This window comes from Anabrus simplex, chromosome 12, assembly GCF_040414725.1.
Source record: "Anabrus simplex isolate iqAnaSimp1 chromosome 12, ASM4041472v1, whole genome shotgun sequence".
Taxonomy (NCBI): domain Eukaryota; kingdom Metazoa; phylum Arthropoda; class Insecta; order Orthoptera; family Tettigoniidae; genus Anabrus; species Anabrus simplex.
Genome location: NC_090276.1, coordinates 51,797,427 through 51,816,630, shown reverse-complemented (window position 1 = coordinate 51,816,630; position 19,204 = coordinate 51,797,427). Strand labels below are relative to the sequence as shown.

The window sequence follows — 19,204 nt, the reverse complement described above, 5'->3', positions numbered from 1 at the left end:
GAAATTAACGATCGAATTTGCTAGTTGAACTGTAGATTTATATAACAGGCAAGAGACATTCAAGGGCAGTTGCAAACCCAAATTCATTCACTTCGAAAGAAATTTGTTCCATTGGTGATTTAATTTCTCAGACTGGATAATAATCTGTGTATTTGCCGTAGGAAAATAAATGTAATTCTTCGGGAGAGCCATAGTTTCGTGTTTCACCGCATAGCGCCGAAGGAAAATAGTAATCGTAGCCCTTCGCAAAACTTCGATGAGTTTGGCGCTGCGTAGCACCGTAGGAAAATAAAAGTGATTCGGGTGACATAATGGAAATACTATTTAATCTGTTTTCGTTCTTCATTAGTCCGCGCTCATGTTTCTACGAGGGATTAGCCAGCACTGTAACATGTACATAGACGGGTGTTATTGTTTTATAAGTGGATAATTTCAGGTGTCTTTTTACAATGTTCAAGTGTAGTGACTGTGGTTTATTATACAGGCATAGACACATTAATAGTATACATGAGTTAATTTCCTTAAGTGGCCCTAATGCTACTAGTACCGGTAATTTTACATGCAGTGTATGTTCACCTGCATATTCTAAAAGTCAGATATATTGTTACATTTCCGCAATATTCATGACATTGTTGTGGAATGGAAAAGAGATTATGAAGCAAAAAAACCTTGTGAAATATGTTGTAATGTTTGGTTCTGAGGGCATTGCAAAAAGTGGAACAGTATATTACAATTGTCATCGTTCAGGACACTTTAAATGACGGGCACCCAACCCCTTTTGATTTAAAGAGCCAAGGCACCAAAAAGATTGATGATTTCTGTCCTTTGACAATAATAGTTTCTTTAGTTGAAGAGGGAAGGTGTGGGGCATCAAAATGATTTGGAGCATTTATTTTTAACTCAGGATGAAAAGAGTTTAATGGTATTTTAGCTGCCAAAGAAAATTCCTGTTGATGTCATATTAGATGATATTCGAAGCAGTCTGAAAACCCCAGAAGAACTGCAAATAATTCATCTCCTCACAAGAAAAGACTTACATAACATTGAGAAGTCTTACAATTTGAGCTCAGGAGCTGTGAAGCATTGAGTGTTGATGCCTGAGTGAATGAGGTGAGAGCAGGAAGTGGGGATTGTGTGTTATTCTATAAGCCTGAGGGGAAGGTTTCTGAAGGGTATCCTTTCTTGGCTAAAAATGACTTTGTGTTAGCATTAATGAATGATGCACAAGCTTCTATGCTGGAGAAATATGGAGGGGATGCTGTATGCATTGATGGTAGCCATGGACTCAATGCATATGATGATATGCGTCAGGGTTTCCCATGTTCTTTGTTATTTACAAACAGAACTGATAAAGAAGTCTTAAGGATTTTATTTTAAAAAATCAAAGACCAGCTTGCAATTTTTTCTTCGAAGATTTTTATATCAGATATGGCAGATTCATTTTTTAATGTTTGGATTGAAGTTATGGGGGAACCATATCGAAGGCTGTATTGCTCCGGGCATGGCGTAAGAACCTTGGCAAAATGAAATCTAGAGACAAACAAGCAGAAGTGTACAAAATTATAAGATCACTTATGCAAGAGCGAGATGTTCAGAAATTAATTGATGACCCTGACACCCATAATTTTCTAAAATATATGTTCCCACAGCCAGACAGTGGGCATGTAGCTATTGGATGCACTGTGGTTTGAACACAAATATGCACAAGTGCATAAAACATATATACTTGCAAGGCAAGAAAATAAAGCGCCTGGACAAATCCATTTGTGCAATAATGAGATTCCTCAAAGATAAGATGTTTGACAGGGTCATCACTATGCATAAAGGTAAAGTGACAAGTAAGCTGAGGGACCTTAGGCAAAGACACAAAACTAGTCCGACATTAAGAAAAGATTTAGTTATACAGGAAGGCAACATATGGACTATTCCATCAACATCCAGTTCTGATATATACACAGTTGTCCCCCTGAAACAAAACTGTGAGTGCCATTTAGTATGTAACTAGCAATTGTACCCGTGCTTCGCTACGGTGTTCCAGATTGTATACGGATATCGAAGTAAATTACTGTACATGAAGTTAATAATAATTTTTAAATTGCACGTAATTTGGCGTTATCCGAGAAAAAACATAGGGAGGTCCGCAGACGATGTTTCCAATGTAAAGTGCGAGTTGTGATGATAACGACAGGTGCACTTGTCTACCACAATTCATTATGTTTTAGAGACGTTGAATAGGGTGAAATTTGTGTAAGATTTTCACACAGTGCATTACTTTTCTGATACTATGCGACAGCTTCAAACATAGAATTTGGCTCACATATGGCTACTGGGTGGGCCAATATTCGTGTAGAACTTGATGATCCCATCTTTCCTATAAGTGAATCAAACCATTCATTGTACGTATACAAAGTGCAAAATTTAGGTAAATCCAGAAATAGAGAAACATTAAAGGGATAGAGATACGACGAAAGGTCATAGGACCGAAGTTGTAGATCACTCCAAATTGAACGGAGATTGTGCCATCCATTTTGTGATACGACTTACCTTTTAGCCACGAAATACATCGAAAGGAAGGACTGCACCGTCATTAAAATTGCCTTTATTTTTCGGGAGTAAAAAATAATTTTGTTAACATCTCGTAAATTTTCCGTCGGTTACATCCTAAAGCTATAATTTTGCAAAATTTCAGTTTTCTAACTGGTCTGGGAGATTGCGCTGCGATCTTGATATGGGAGAGTGGGTTAAAAATCAGGACTTCAAAGTTTCTTTAAAGCCTGTAGGTTCTTATGCAGGTTTGAAACTCCCAGCATGTATCCCTCAGAGAATTATGAGAATTTGAGATTTTTCTAGGGATCCTGAAGTCATCAGGTTGTCTGGTACCAAGTTTTAAATTTCTAAGATGCCTAGAATGGTCTCACTAATTTACGTCTGTGTTCATTTTTATGCCTTAATTTATATATATAGATCGCGCCAAACAGACTTCCATTTATTAGTATGGGTAATATGTTACCCGCTTCCCTAGTGGTTCTAAGGGCGTCTTACTCCCACAGTACGTTTTCCAGTTAGTACGATACACTAAGTCATACTGGAACATACACACGTCCATTATCTCGGTCATTTCTGACAATTTATTTTTTCACCCTTTCTCACCCCCTATGCTAAAGGGGGCTGAAGTTAGACTTTAAACATCCGGAATGTTACTATTCATCTCAGCGATCCCGAAAAGTATGGATTTGGCACGTTTTTCGATTATTTTTATACCTTACCCCCGCCCTTAAGGGAGCTACGGATGGCTTTACCCCCACAGTGCTCGTGTCCTCCCAGGGAACGTAGGAGGAATAGCTGTACCTGACGTATTGGGATCAGCCTGTAATAGAGGGTAGGAGTCAGGTATAGGCGTAAAGATGTAAAATAATTATATTCATGGAATTGGATAGTCAGTTAAGAGTGGAAATCTTGAGTAACAGAGAAGTTTGTCATAGGACGTGAGTCATGTTGACCAGGGCATGGTTCAACCGCATAGACGCAGTAAGAAAGTACTAGAAGGTCTCTTGGATACAGGCCTCTGATTGGCCAGAATTACGGAAAGTTAGGCGGTCACGTACGCCGGTTACCACAAGCTTCGAGAACATGGGGTGTGGCGGCCCCGGAGGCTATGTAAGGGCAAGGAAGTAATTATTCAGGGCTTCTACCATTCACTTCGCGGACCAGTTGTCAGTAGAATCCCTGCCGGTCGGTAGGACGATTACGCAATCAGTAATTATAATATTATATACTTCAACGGACGGCTACTAGACAGACTTCTCGCTCAAGACTTGCCAACATTAAGTCTTTATTTTAATTGTACATATTGTAGTCAACTCTCAGTATCAGAATATATTAACTTCGTGGGGGTCGACTTCCTCCTGATCTGCACCTTAGTTGAAACTTTCCAACCAATCTGACTTTTCCTAAGAGCTCACCTATAAGCTCAATCCTGTCTGTCACGACAAAGTCATAAGTGTACCAAGTTTGAATGAAATTGCTCCAGTGGTTTAGGAGACGTGTCATTTACACACACGCATACATCGATTTTTTATATATAGTAAGAAGAAGAAGATTATGCTTATTACATAGAGAAATTTTATTTTGAACACTGCAGAGATCTAAACTTAGACCGTATATCCGAAGAATGAATATTATTCGCTCGCGGCATGCCCAATCATGAGAATGCCTTCAATAATATTAGTCATCAGTTTCAGAGTCGTGTTCATTGCAGAGGGCAGGATTCGTATTCTTAAGAAGGATAATTGGTGCCACAATCGTCCGCTCTATGATATTCGAGCGTACTCCAGGTCTTTCGAAGCACAGCCGTGTAGTCGATAGACTTGTAACTGTGTAGAACATCGGGTAATTCTTGTAAAAGTTGCTTGTTGAAAGAAATGAATGACATGATATATGATAGCAAGAATGAAGAGTCCGGGAGATAGTAGGTTCGAATCCCACTATCGGCAGCCTTGAAAATGGTTTTCCGTGGTTTCCCATTTTCACACCAGGCAAATGCTGGGGCTGTACCTTAATTAAGGCCACGGCCGCTTCCTGCCAACTCCTAGGCCTTACCTATCTGTGTCGGTGCGACGTAAAGCCCCTAGCAAAAAAAACGTATTTTATAGGTTAAGAAACTGTCTTTTGGTACCACACTGAACTAATATTTTGTAGTACAGTCGCATTAGGGCATCTAGTAAGTTTAGAAATGCATATTTGACAGTTATCCGAACTTAATTTTCGGACAATGACAAGTGTTTTATTGTCTATAGTGTGTGCGCGTTTGTAATGTGCTTCGACAAGTACAAAATGACAAGTCGCCGTTCTTCCATACGCTAGTGGTCAATGGTGAGTATTATATTTTTATTATAATTTCTTCTTGTTCTGTTGACAAAAGTCCTTACTTGGTGACTTCACTGTAGTTTCATTCGGCATATAAGTTATTTTATAGGCCTAGTATTATATATATATAGTAACGACGACCGAGTCGCACTCCGTATCAGTATCAGCTGTTTGTGTTTACGTTGTACAAGCATGTCTCTCAGCTGCTCCCGCTTCACCGGCGCGCTCGCAACTTTACGTGCCATAGCTTGAAACTAAAGCTCACTCACCGAACTTTCCCGCTGTTGTCCGATTATTTTCTTACAGCGCTATGTGGCGAAACATGAAACTCTTGTCTCTCAGCTGGGAGCGGGAGCGAATGAGCTAGTTCGACCAAATACAGTAGAGACAATACGTGACACTTACGGATTTAAGCCCCATTCACAATGCTAACGTAACGTTAACTTAGAAGTTAGCGGCCATCTTATCTAATGGATCCATTTACAATGCGCCGACGTAAACTTAATTTTACGGACTCGCAGTTAATTTTAGGTTAACTTTAAGAACCAGCCAATCAGAGCAGAGGTAAACATTGTGTGTTGTGCACGATATAATGACTTCTTTCGACGAAACACTTGCAATTCTCTTTCAAAATAATCTTTGTGTATAGGCTATGTATGATAGAAGGAAAAAAAATTGCAAATACGCTTTACCGAAAAATAATAGGTGGAAATTAATATTCTGTATTAATGAAATCTGACAGTAAATGGCGGGAGACAAGCTCGCAGCGCTGGCAAACGGACGAGAGACAATCCCTGTCATAAATAAAACAGTGTCCCTGTATATTTCTTAACATTATGACGGACTACTAGTTTACGAAAACGATATCATCCAAACAAATAGATCCAAATATCTCATCGGGGTGTGATAGATAGGGTCATAGATGTCGGTAAAGGAGACCTTTTACATTTCTTTTCATTACAAAAGGGGAAGCATATCGTAAGAAAGGCATACAGTTCAGGTTTCATCCGCATGTCCAAAACGAACTGATGAGGGTCATTTCTTACAGTAGATTACCGAAATCGCCCTGAGATAACCTTCTTTGATTCAAGGGATGAACCCATTTTCTGCACCGTTGTTTAGATCGCCTTTTCAGGTACCGTACGCCTACACAGCTCCCAGGAGCAAAGCAATTGATGTTTGAAGTAATAGGAATTCCGCTACCACGTTGTTTGATTCCATCGAGGTATTGAAATATAAAACTGCGAGATAGCCCAAAACCTGACTTCCGTACTAAATAACATGGCAGTGTTTTGATTGGCTGCTGTGTACTCGTTACGTTCCTCCACTGTGAATACCACAAATTTTACGGTTACGTCGTGATGTGAATATAATGGTGTGTCAGTAACAGAGACGAAAACGCGTTGCTGCTGCGCAGGTGACGTCACGCGAGGAGCATTGCGAGAAACCGGCTCCACGACCACATGGCTTGCCGCTATTGTACTGTATGTTTTGTGTGATAAACCTGCGTTATCTATTGAAATACGTGTCACATATAATTTGAAGCTCTGTTAGTATTCTCGTTAATGTGCACGGATCACACTTTTGAGAATGCCGGGCTGTGCAGTAGCAGGTTGTTTATACTACTCCAGAAAAACCAAAGGATCAGGCATAAAGTATTTTTCATTCCCGAAAAATGAAGACCTTGCCAGAGTGTGGGAAAACGCATGTCGTCGCAATGACAAATTTAGTTTGAAACATGCTACGTACTTATAAAATATGATAAATTATTATTGTCGTTATTCTATTTATGCTGCATTAAATTAATACAAAAGTATCTTATTGCTTTAGGTCGAGTTTGCTCGCTTCATTTTGCTACGACGTGCTTTGAAATCCCTCTAAGACAACAACTACTAAATTATCGGAATAAAAACAGCCGTAATTTAAAACCGGATGCAGTTCCCACTGAGAATTTACCACTAGCACGAAACATATTAACTCCCAATAATGACAGGAAGGTTGAGAGGGCAAAACAGAGAAATCGACATAAGGATGTAGCTGAGCTTCTAAGATCGTCGACTGCTGATATGAACAGGAGAGTGAGGAAATACGGTACAATAGATATATGTTTAAATGTAACATTCCCACTTATTTATTCTTTCAGTAAAAAAAAAAACGTGTATATATTGATTTTAGGGAAGATGGAACTGAAGCAAAGGAGGACTACAACGGAGACAATGGAATTAACGAACTGGAAGGTTAGAGAAGGAAGATCCTACTGTTGGAAAGAGAAAATAGTGACTTACGGAAAAAAAAATGTGAACAGCTATTGAAGAATGAAGGAGAATTACTACAACAACTAAAAAAGGCAAATGACATTTCTGAGAGAATAGCTTCAATATTCGGACATATCTTTTCTCCAGGGACCGGGCGAGTTGGCTGTGAGCTTGCATCCGGGAGATAGTAGGTTCGAAACCCACTGTCGGCAGCCCTGAAAATGGTTTTCCGTGGTTTCCCATTTTCACACCAGGCAAATGCTGGGGCTGTACCTTAATTAAGACCACGGCCGCTTCCTTCCAACTCCTAGGCCTTTCCTATCCCATCGTCGCCATAAGACCTATCTGTGTCGGTGCGACGTAAAGCCCATAGCAAAAAATTTTCTCCAGGGCAAATAAAAGTGTTAATGAACCGTGAAAGTAAAAGAGTTCGTTGGACTTTGACGATATAGCAGCAGCGATATCATTGCGAAGTGTTAGTCCAAAGGCATATCGTTACCTAAGAGCACATCACTACCCATTTCCGGCTCCTTCAACATTGCGCACATGGGCGGCATGTTTCAATGTAGGACAGGGTATACTACGCGATGTGTTGGTTTTCATTAAAACCAAGGCCCAGGAATTAAGTAGTCAGGAGCGTTTAACTGTTCTGGTATTTGATGAAATGTATATATCGAATGAAATTTGCATCGATAAGAAACTGCAGCAAAGGGTAGGACCACACAAGACTTGTCAAACTGTCATAGCAAGAGGCTTAGTTAAAGTATGGAAACAACCCATCTATTACAAATTTGATCAGGTGATGACACAAGAAATTCTGCGCGAAATACTGGTAGAATTGTACAATATCGGTTTCACTGTTGTTGCCATAACTTGTGACATGGGTGGTGGGAATATGAAACTTTATTCAGGACTGAACATTGGATACAATAAGCAGTGTTTTATACAGCATCCTAGTGAAGAGTCGCTGAAAATATTTTTTTATGCAGATGCGCCGCATTTACTTAAGCTTGTGCGAAATCATCTACTTGATCAAGGTTTCAATGTGAATGGTGCAGTAATAGACAGATCACCTTTTGAAAAATTGCTGTGCGCATCAAGTAGTGAAATAACACTTGCTCACAAGATTACTAGGTACCATTTAGACGTGTCTGGATCTCAGAGACAAAAGGTACGACCTGCTGCTCAGTTATTGTCTAGGACAGTCTCAAAAGCGATCGAATATTGTGGCAGCCACGGCTTGATGCCAGATATTAACTGGAAACAAGTAGCTCTCCTGGTACAGCTGTTCAATGACTGGTTCGATCTTTTCAGTTCGTGGGCAAAATTTGGAGCCCATTCGGGTGTTAATGCTTTTGGCACAGATTTGACATACCAGACTGCTCTTTTAAGCAAGGTGACGGAACAAGTGTTAGCAATGACTGTTGGAAAGCATAAGTCTTTGTTGCCTTTCCAGAAAGAAATCCTACTTAACAATGCGTCCCTGATAGAAATGTATCGGTACCTGGTCTCTAAATACAGCCTGGAATATGTCTTAATATATCGCTTGAATCAGGACGTCGTTGAAAATTTCTTTTCATATAGAAGAGGAATGGGAGGTCCTTATTATCATCCAAGTCCCTTGGACTTCAAACATAGATTAAGGTGGTACATTCTGGGTAAACTTTCTGCTGCTGTGTTTACTCAGAATAAGAACACCGTGAACAACGAATCGTGTTTAATCAAACCACTACGTGATTGTGACAATTTACGTAATGGCGATGGAAAAGACGACGATTATTGCTTTACACAAACCATGCTGGCTCAGCTAAGCAAAAGCTTGGATGATGAAAACGGTCAGAGTTACGAAGAAGAGGAAATTAATGCTAATATTTTCGTTCAGTCTGAATATCAGAGTGTAAACGAGGTGGACATGGCATATTTTAATATGACTCCAGAACACGCAAATGTGCTTGAGGCTTTTGAAGATATGTTATCAAAAGAAACAATTACCCAGGAGGCTTGAAATACATTGCTGGCTATATCGCTCACAAGTATTCCTACTTAGGCACAATTGTTCAGCAGCCAGAAGCAACAAACAAACAACCAGACTGGCTCCAATGTATGTCAAGAGGAAATTTATTGAGTCCCAGTGACGATTTACTGGAAGTTACAAATATACTGGAGAAAAAATTTAATGACCTTCACGGTAATTATCTTTGTGGGGAACCCTGCATGTTTGACAAACTGACAGAGAGAACCATGAAGCAATTACCGCCAGCAGTGAAAATTCCTCGAGAAGTGATTTTAACCTTAGCGCGCACAAGATCTTATATTCGCTTAAACAATTAAACAGGAAGAACATTCACGTAGAAAAACGTCCAAGAAAATGTCAAAAATTACAAACTGCTAGAGCTATAATGCTTATGTATAAGTCATTCATTACATAAATTGACAGTAGTAACAGATCTGAGGTCTCTCGATTGTAAATAAATACATTTTGAACGATGCGCTCTCTCCACAGCGCGAGAAATGTTACCGCCTTCCCTGCTTTGCTCCCAGCGTGACGTCACTACGGTAGACTGGATGCGCAATGACACACCATTATACTCACATCACGGGTTACGTTTGCATTGTGAATGGGGCCTTAGCCTTGCTAAAATGGGAGACTATTCGATAGTGGCGCTCCTAGTGACGTCACCTGAAAAAATCGCGCTAAATTCAAATATCAACGGAAATGGAAAATTAATTACGTCTAGAAAGAAAGTGTTAATATCTCAGTAACTTCGAAGTTGCTAAAGCAATTCTGGATAAATGAATGAATGTAGAATTATTGAAAAAGTTATTGTTCAAGGACTGAAATTAGACATACCTTTCCCCTCATGCTGAGAGGAGATATCAAGGAATGACACACGGTCCTATTTAATTATGTCAACTCGCTGAAAACGCATAAATAACACCAAAAACTAAACATAAAAATACACGTGCTCTTAGACAGTAGTATCAGTGGTTTTCAGGTCTAGTCGCTAGAGAGAACTCCAATAGCTGTGTCGCGTACTGTGTTTGGTTCGACCCATCACTACTTGGGTTATCATTAACGATATATCGATATCGTTTGAATCAGTGCAACAAATATCGATTATCGGATTTTTTTAAAAATTTGCATTACTTGGAAAATCGAGACGGCGGTGATTTGTAGTGAGGTCGACAGTATGGAACGCGTCTCGATATGTATATAATATGTCGACTTTGCAGTTCTGTGCATTGCACTGATGACATGTGTCACTTGGCACATACTAAATTGTTTATTATTTGCGTCCTTGTTTGGACATGTTTTAGTTAGTCCTGGCCGAATCAAAGAAAATGCCTGCTCCAAAACATGGAAAAGTTAATATAATAGTAGAAATACTTATTAGAGCTTTGCTGGCATGCATTTTCCTGTAAGTTCACCATATGATGAGATGTTTGTTATTTGTTTCTATTAATTGTTTCCATTGAGATTTCTTATCGCAATTCATCGTTTTTCTTTAGTGAATTAGAAGGTACTGCACCATTTATCAGAAAGATTCAACCTGAAGAGCTATGGCTGTATAAGAATCCTCGGAGTGACAGCTATGTTCCCACAACTGTGTTATGGGTAAGTGTATTTTTGGATACCATAGGCGGTTTTCTGCTCATATTATTCTTATCACACGCATTTCCAATGTATGTACCTGTAGAAACAAAAAAACTACTGACAAATTGTATGCACATTTCCTCATCGATAATTCCACCTATCTTCTGAAATAAAATGACTGCTTATACATATACGCTACAGTAGCGTAGCCAGGGACTCAGTTTGGGGGGTGGGGGGCATTAAGATTGTTCTTCATCCAGAGTTTAAGTGGTATAGAATATCTAGAAAGGAAATGAGTGTTCTTGGATCCAAGTAAGAATGGTGGATTCCAGAGGATATTAATAATAATATACATTTTATATAAAAGGCTTAGTAAAAGTACATGAGTTACAACTGCTGGGGTGTCTGGACTCCTTGCACGACAGCCCCCTCTCCTGCTAGCCTCTGTTATTCCCATCCCAAGAAAACTGCAGAATTTTATGTATTCCAAGTGAAATGAATGCAAGAATAAATAGTTTTAGTAAATATACAGGATTCTGGTTTATAATAATTTCATGTGGCTATGTATAGCCAAGTGCAACCCTTGTAAGGCATACCCTCCGGTGAGGGTGGGCGGCATCTGCTGCGTGTTGTGGTGTGTGAGTAGCAGGAATGTTCGGGAAAGCACAAACACCCAGACCCTGGGCTGTTGGTATTAACCAATGAAGGTTCCCAGGACCCTCTGAACTAAAGACCATTCAGCCAATGAGTTGGAGTTGTATTATAATAATAAGGACTGACAATTTATGCTAGGTATGGTTCATCTTGTCCTATGAGTTTCCTTCGCAAGCCTGGGATACAGACTAAAAACGAAAACCTACGACCTGTTTTCCAGTCTTTGACCAGGTCAAGGATGTAATGAATGAAACGTATAGGGCCTATATAGGCTGTTGTTACAATGGGGTTGTCGCTCCCAAGGTGACTGATGAATGCTATGGAATGAAAGTTGACTGGGAAAAACGGAGTACCCGGAGAAAAACCTGTCCAGCACAAATCTCACATGGAGTGACCGTGCTGACAGGCTGCCGTCTCAGTCACTGAGGCTCTTGGGATACAGACTGTAGTAGTATAAAGTTACAGTTTTATTACCTTACCGAAAATCAACGATATGGAGCTGTTGCAATTTCAGTAACAATTTAAGGACCGCCGAGATTTGAACTTGCAAACTTGGACTCAGAAGGACAGCGACTCAACCAACTGAGCCACATGAAAAGGAGGCATTTGTGATTAATGTTATAAGTAAATGTAATTAGTATTTTTACAAAGGTTACATGACAAGCATTTATTGAGGCTTACGTTTTCCGACTGGACGGAAGAACTAGCTGGAAGCTAAAGAGCCTTGCAGGGATGTCACTTCCTTCTCTGTTTGGTTTGGAAAAGTAAAAGCCCCCAAAGAGCCATCGCCTGCCAGGCGACCACTGTTCAGCCCGAAGGCCTGCAGATTATGAGGTGTTGTGTGGTCAGCATGACGAATCCTCTCTGCTGTTGTTCTTGACTTTCTAGACCAGGGCCCCCATCTCACCGTCAGATAGATGTGGGTTGAGTGTACCTTGGATCCAGGTAAAAATCCCTGGCCTGGCCACGAATCGAACCCAGGGTCTCCGGTTACCACGGGCCCGACTGTTTATTTGTAGGTCTCCTTATTTTTGAATTTCACTGAAGACTTCCTGAATTTGATTCCCGGCACTGTCAGAGTTAAGAAAGGCATGGGATGGGGAAGATTTGGCCTTGAGGTAGGTAGTCACCTTCACAGGATGTGGTTCCTTTTTTTTAAGAAGACAAATGAAATGAAGATTCTACTTCCTCACAAACGAAGAACGATATTATCAATTTTGCAAACAGTTCCAATAATGCAGCCGGTTTATCTTAAGAGTACGGAAGATATGATTACATGGCAACCATCAATATCTACTGAAGATTTGGTTTCTTTTCATTTCTGCCGTGAGCTTGCATCTGGGAGATAGTGGGTTCGAACACCACTGTCGGCAGCCCTACAGATGATATTCCGTGGTGATATTTTTTAATGACTGAGTTTCTTTTTTCTTGTCACAAAATTATGCCGTTAAATTCGTTGAATTTATCACTGTAATAATGCTATGTTTGACATTTAAATCCCATTTTTTCCCCATAATATTCTGCCAAATGTAAAAAATTTGTATGGTATATGTATCACAACTATATTAAGATACCTACGTATGGAATTTTTGTAGTGGAGATTGTTAAGTCCAAAATTTTAAATCGTAAAAATTACACAGACTTAATTTAGTACGATAGATGTCCTTATATAATGTACAGAAAAATCTATACGTAGTGCTTTTAAAAGAAGTATGATCTGCCTAATTACAAATTTACATTACTGTTGCATTCCATTTTCTTGATGATATTTAATTAAAACATTTCGAAAGGAAAAATGCATTTTGGAAAATCTATTAATTCTTTATGACAAAACTGTTCATGATATCTCTACTTTTATGTAGTTGATATTCCCACAATATTTTGTACAAATATCTTTTTATCTTTCGAGTGTCGCCACGGCCGCTTCCTTTCCTATCATCGACGTAAACTAAATTCTAAATAAAAAAATGTTTTCACAACCCCTTCGAAGGATAAGTTCTTGCTGGCCTGGACGTGTACACCACTGCATCCACTCACCATTTAACGTACAAGATAAGCCCGAAGAATGGTCACATACTCAAAATACACCAATATAAATGATGGGGTTTAGGGACGGGATCTAATGTTTTAAGTAGAATCCGAACGTGACTTCCCATTTTAAAAGCCTCGGCCGTCTTGATGTAAAGGTGTGCTCCTGTATTTTACTGCATACTGACTGTCCCTTTATGTCACCAAACCTTATATAATATATATACAATACACAGCCTGGCATTGATCTTTGTGGAGAGACTGTTGGCCTCATGCGGCTTGCCAGTACGATAACGTGATATTTTCCATCCAACTGGAACTCTAGGTGAGCTAAAAATCTGCATGCTATTCTTTGGAACTCTAAATTAGCCCTTCCATAACTGTGACCTTCGTCGACATATGAAATGCATTGACAGTAACGGGTGGATGAACCTTCGTAAGTTTATGTAGTTAGATTCAGTCTTTACTATCCTCCTTCTTTCACGTTGATGTTTTTGTCCCAATTGTCAGGCTTTTATAAAACACCCTGTTGGTGTTATATTTATAACGTGGCGAAATATTATGGTAAAATGTCATTCTTCGAAAAGTTTCCATCCGTTTTTCTGAAAAGAATACTATATGACATGATGATGTGTGTACGATTTTGAAAATTGATATAATCTTGGCTAGTTGTTCTTTTACTGCCCTCTGAGTGTAACTTTTGTTCTCTTTAAAGAAAGTAGGAATGGTCTTCATCCATGCTTATCTCTGATATTTTCAGATCCTATATTATGTGTGTGTACAGTGTGTACCTACCACGGAACTAACGTACATCTCTCAATCACGGTACAACCCCAGGATTCCTAGGATATTGTTGTTTTCTGGGGCTGATGTGAGAGGTGCCTCTCCCCCCGCCCTTGGCTATGCCAGTGGCTGAAAATGGGGGGTCGCCAAATTCAAACACGGACAAAAGGGATGAGCACATTATAACAAGGGATTTCGTGGCTAGTTAAGAGTCTTTGTGTTATCTACATATTCCAAGAAGGCAGTATATCTGCATGCCTTTACAAGGAGTTAAAAGGATGACATATGTTACCAATTGCTGGAATGCACCTCACTGCTCAAAGTAGAAATTTGGTCATGTTTTTACATGTTCCTGACGACATTGTACGAATGCAAAGTGGCATGAGAATTAGAGTGTTATGGCATTAACATGTCCTGTTTATATAACGGAGGGCTTCACTGTCATTCGAATGTTTGGGAAGCATCAGAGTCTGTTGAAAGGTATGAGTGCCTCAATTCAAGGTGTTCACACACACCAATCTATGCTAAGTGTTGCTCAGAATAAGATTTAGTACCTGTAAAAAAATATCTACGAGACTGGAAGTGTTCCCAAACACCCTGGTATGGTCCACCAAAGGAAAATAACCCCAGGGCAGGATTGTTGTGTGCATCTATAAGCTCTCTGAAACTGCCAAGTTCCAGCACAAGCACTACAGGTGGACCTACAACAGTATTCTGGAGTACAAGTTTGTGACCAAACATTCAAAAACAGGCTCCAAGAGGCCCTGGGGTTATTTTCCTTGGAGGTGTCAGTATTCCCACTTGTTCTATTAGAAATAATGTATACAAGTTATTCACAGGATTAAATTTCATTTTCAGCCGTTGGTGTTTGTTACTCCTACAGTGGTCATCCTACTGGTGTTCCTCCTGCAGAGAGACCGAGTTGATGTCAGTCAAGCTGTTTTGAGCCTAACTTTAGGACTGTCCCTCGTTGGAGCTTTGACCAATACGATTAAGTCAATAGTTGGTGAGTAGAGTTAATGTATAGGCCTACACTTCTGCTCTCATTGTACATGAACGACTTATCTGAGACGCTGACCAATTGTAAATATCACCTGTATGCCGATGATATTCACACAAAGACCTAGCAGACATGGCCGGAGAATTAAGCCATCATAATTGGCACATATAAATCTCATACTAAAATACAAAACACATCCATGCTCAGTGGAATACCAGTAACATTACATGATTGCTAAAAGAACCTTGGAGTAGTATTCGATAAATATCTAAGTTGGTCGGAACATGTCACAAAAATTTGTCAAAGAGTATTCTACTCATTACATTCTGCAGAAAGGATGAGGGACTTCCTTCCAAGAAACTGAGTCTAATATTTCCATTATTAGACTATGGAGATGTAGTTTATAATAATATGAGCAAAACACTTTCATGTTGCCTACAATGCTTGTGCTCGAGTCACATTGAATATCCCAATCCAAACTCATATCAGCCCTTTCCTCTCTCAGCTGTCATGGCTAAGATTGACTGAACGACATAAATACCACGCTGTTCCCCTTCTCCACAGTATTTTGCAAACAAGCAAAACAGACTACAAATACCTCTCCCCTTCCGATAGAGCTCCCTCAAGGTCGTCCACCACAGTAACTCGTACAACAACTCATTCATACCTGCTACCATACGTTCCTGGAACTCAATCCCAGCTGAAATTCGAGGCTATTTAAAAAGAAATTGTGGTACTCAAATATGTAAAAAGTAGATTTCACTAACGTGCAAAATTCTAGAGGTTAAGTAAATTTACTTGAGTGATATATGTAAAAAATGATTTTACAGAATAATGTATATAAGTTGTATAATAGCAGGCTCCATAGCCTGAGCCCCGCCATATAAGAAAGGCAGTAGGCTAAACTACATGTACCAGGTTCACATGGTGAGTAACTGATGAAATTTTTGTTTGTTATTGTTATGGAGTCTCTTATATCATGCATCAACTTATGATTGTATATTTTCAGGGTGCACCACTTTTGCCAACAATACGTAATGTGTATATCGATTTCTTAATTGATGAAGTATACAGAGGCCTTTGGATATCTGCTTGTACTTGGAACTGACAGTTTCTCCATTATGTGTTGATAGCAAAAGATCTGCTGTGTAAATGTAGAATGCAGTAGTGGTGGCATGTATAGCTGCATCGGGCTAGTTCATGATCCATAAAAATAGTACTTGCCACTGCCCTATTCTTTTTTCCTAATGCCTCATCACTGCTGCCAACTTGAATTACATATTGAATTCACTGGACATAACCATAACAAACTAACATCAATGTGAAGTATTATTTGGTTAAGGGCACTTCCATTGTTAAGTTGTTTTCTACTCCAATGTGAAATTAAGCACATGAACTCTCTCTCACCCTCGCTGCGTTTGTTGTGATATGTGCATTACCTTCATCGTTCAGTTTTATTTGATTGGACGTCAGTAAGAATTTAATTATGAAATTTTTAAACTATACACATTGCTGTAACCGTATTCTTCCGATGTTTCCCAGCCGTAGATTGAAATTTACTTGTTGGACTGAACTGAAACCATGCTGTAATAATTAATACACATATGCCATAAGTCAATAAGAGTACGCAGAGGCCAGGAGTCTGCAAACCGTACCAAAGTTGAGACAAGGTTAGGTTAATAACAAAATTTTCTCCCATTTCAACTGATTCGTTCTGACATAATGAGAAACATGATTAAAGTATACACTTTCCACTGTTGTTGAAACTCTTGTCATGAGTTCCATAACACTACTCTCATTGTCTTCTTTTTTCAGTACCTCATAGCAGTTCATGATAACCTTTTGAATTGATCTTTTCAGAGGAGTTCTTACATATTTTTCTTGTTTCTTAGAATTCAATTAGTACATCTATCATCAGAAGCATTGTCCGAATGGATTTACAGTCCTACAGGGGGGGAAAAAAAGAAAGCTTTACTTATACTTGCAAATGTAACAGCAGTGATTGTAATTTTACAAGTCACGAAAAATATGACTACATAGTGACAACATGCGAGATGAATGGTAATTGTAAGAAGTCGTATGGGAATCAATATCTACGAAGGCGCATCAAATATAGACGGGAATTAGAATTATTACTAACAGCAGCGGTACATTCCAAGTTTGGGGAAGAAACACTTTCGCACACTCGAGTGTATGAGTGGGCTAAAAAATTTGTGGCAGGAAGAGAAGCTGTGGAAAATTGACCACGGACAAGTATCACTGCAGATAACGTTGCTGCCATTCGTTACATTATTGGTGAAGATCGGCAAAAAAATTTTGCAGATTGTTTTAGCCATAGGAATAAGTTACAGAAGTGTGCAAACCATCATCTGAGATGAACTCCATTTGAGAAAAATTATTTGCTTCATCTCTTCAACCAAGAACAAAATACTTTACGACAAGAAGTTTGTCACACGGGTCCTTGCGGACTTGAGGGAAATAAAATACCTCACGCCGACGAAGAATACACCCACGGTATCCTCTGTCTGTCATAAGGGGCGACCAAGGGATGATTGTCTTGGAACCATGAAACTACTTGTGATTAGTAGCACACTAGAGCACCGTGCAGTCGGCTTTTGCAGGACCATGGGATGATAGCTACCTTGACTGTGATTAGTACCCACTATATGAAGAACACCACGGGATAGTGGAAGGTCCCTGTGGTTAATACTCTTATGTGGTGAACACCATAGGTCTGTTATATATGTTGAATTTCATAACCTCTGAGTAGTACAAGAATGTGTGGAATACCGCAAGTCTCTGCTACTTTGATCAGTACCATTATGAGGGTCCGATAACTTGGATTTTGGACTGCACGCATCATCGTTTCAGTGTTACGCTATAGCAGCAGTCCCTTGGTCAGTAATCCTATTCTTTTACGTCAGTTTGTGTGAATGTAAAGCATTGTGGGTCGCATCCACTGATTGTTTTAAATTCATGTCCATCCATTCATTCTTCGTTCTCACGCTTTGAATTCTGGTCAGTGGAGAATGTTAGACTTTTAAGTTGTCATTCCATTTCGTACCATTAGGGGCCGCTGACCTCGATGTTAAGCCCCTTTAAACAACAATAATCATCATCAGGAAGTTTGTCAGAGACTCCTGCATCACTACGAGGAGGAAGGAGAGGAATTCTTCTGTTATTGTGATTGTTAATGAAACTTGGCATGGAGTGGAGACGAAGGAGGTTCGGTCAAGGTCAAAGCTCAACCGTTTTCTGGGACTTTGCGGACATTTTGCTGGTGGATTTTCTTCACGAACAAAGGACAATTAATGTCGCCGTCAGTCTTCTCCCTGCCAATCCTAGGCGGCGTACTGCTGCTTTAACGCGGGAAAAACTGGAGGAAATTCACTGGATATCTCTGGAACACCCTCCGTACAGTCCAGATTTATCCCCCTGCAACTAACGTTTGTTTGGACCACTCAAACAAGACCTAGGAGGTCAACGGTTCGATGATGAAGCAAGTGTAGAAGAGTTTGTGCGCAACTGGTTCTGCATACATCCCTCTTTTATCTATCAGGACGCTATGAAGAAAATCTCTATGTGTGTATTTTATTTTGTGAAAGTAAAAGTACTTAGTGGGACATAAAATCAATAAGATTATTTATTGTGGTACTATTCTTAATGTGGAATGAGCCAAACAGTATTGCTCTTATGGGCCTACAATGAATGAACATACCCCCTCCGAGACACCCATAATTCCTCGTGATTAATGGATATTATACTGTACGTTGTAATGTATTATGAAAGATAGACAACAAGCATGACGCATTTTTGCCCATGAGTTATTTTAATAAGGGAGGAAGCACAATGGCGGGAACAGCCATCGCTTTGGTACCAGCATCTGTGAAGCGCGGGCAGCTCACTTCTGTAGTGAAGTCACTTACAATGTGTGTTTTTAGGCTGTAAATCAGTAGAGTGGTCTACAGTGCGTACTTGTCTTGTGTTGAGTGAGTGTTATGTAATTAATTAGCCTACTTGTGT

At 39.6% G+C, this 19,204-nt stretch overlaps 1 protein-coding gene across 3 annotated transcripts in view; it reads left to right on the top strand.

The window, feature by feature from the left end:
- Positions 1-10,371: 10,371 nt before the first annotated feature.
- The window catches only part of LOC136884436 (phospholipid phosphatase 5), a 46,029-nt gene continuing 37,196 nt past the window's right edge, over positions 10,372-19,204 (top strand). For all 3 annotated transcript variants that reach the window (XR_010861362.2, XR_010861363.2, XM_067156601.2), the window contains exons 1-3: positions 10,372-10,540; positions 10,632-10,737; positions 15,040-15,187. Coding sequence is in view for 1 of the 3 variants with exons in the window: in XM_067156601.2 (XP_067012702.2) it covers positions 10,464-10,540; positions 10,632-10,737; positions 15,040-15,187 (331 nt within the window). In the remaining 2 variants the exon portion in view is untranslated. The remainder of the gene's footprint in view (positions 10,541-10,631; positions 10,738-15,039; positions 15,188-19,204) is intronic.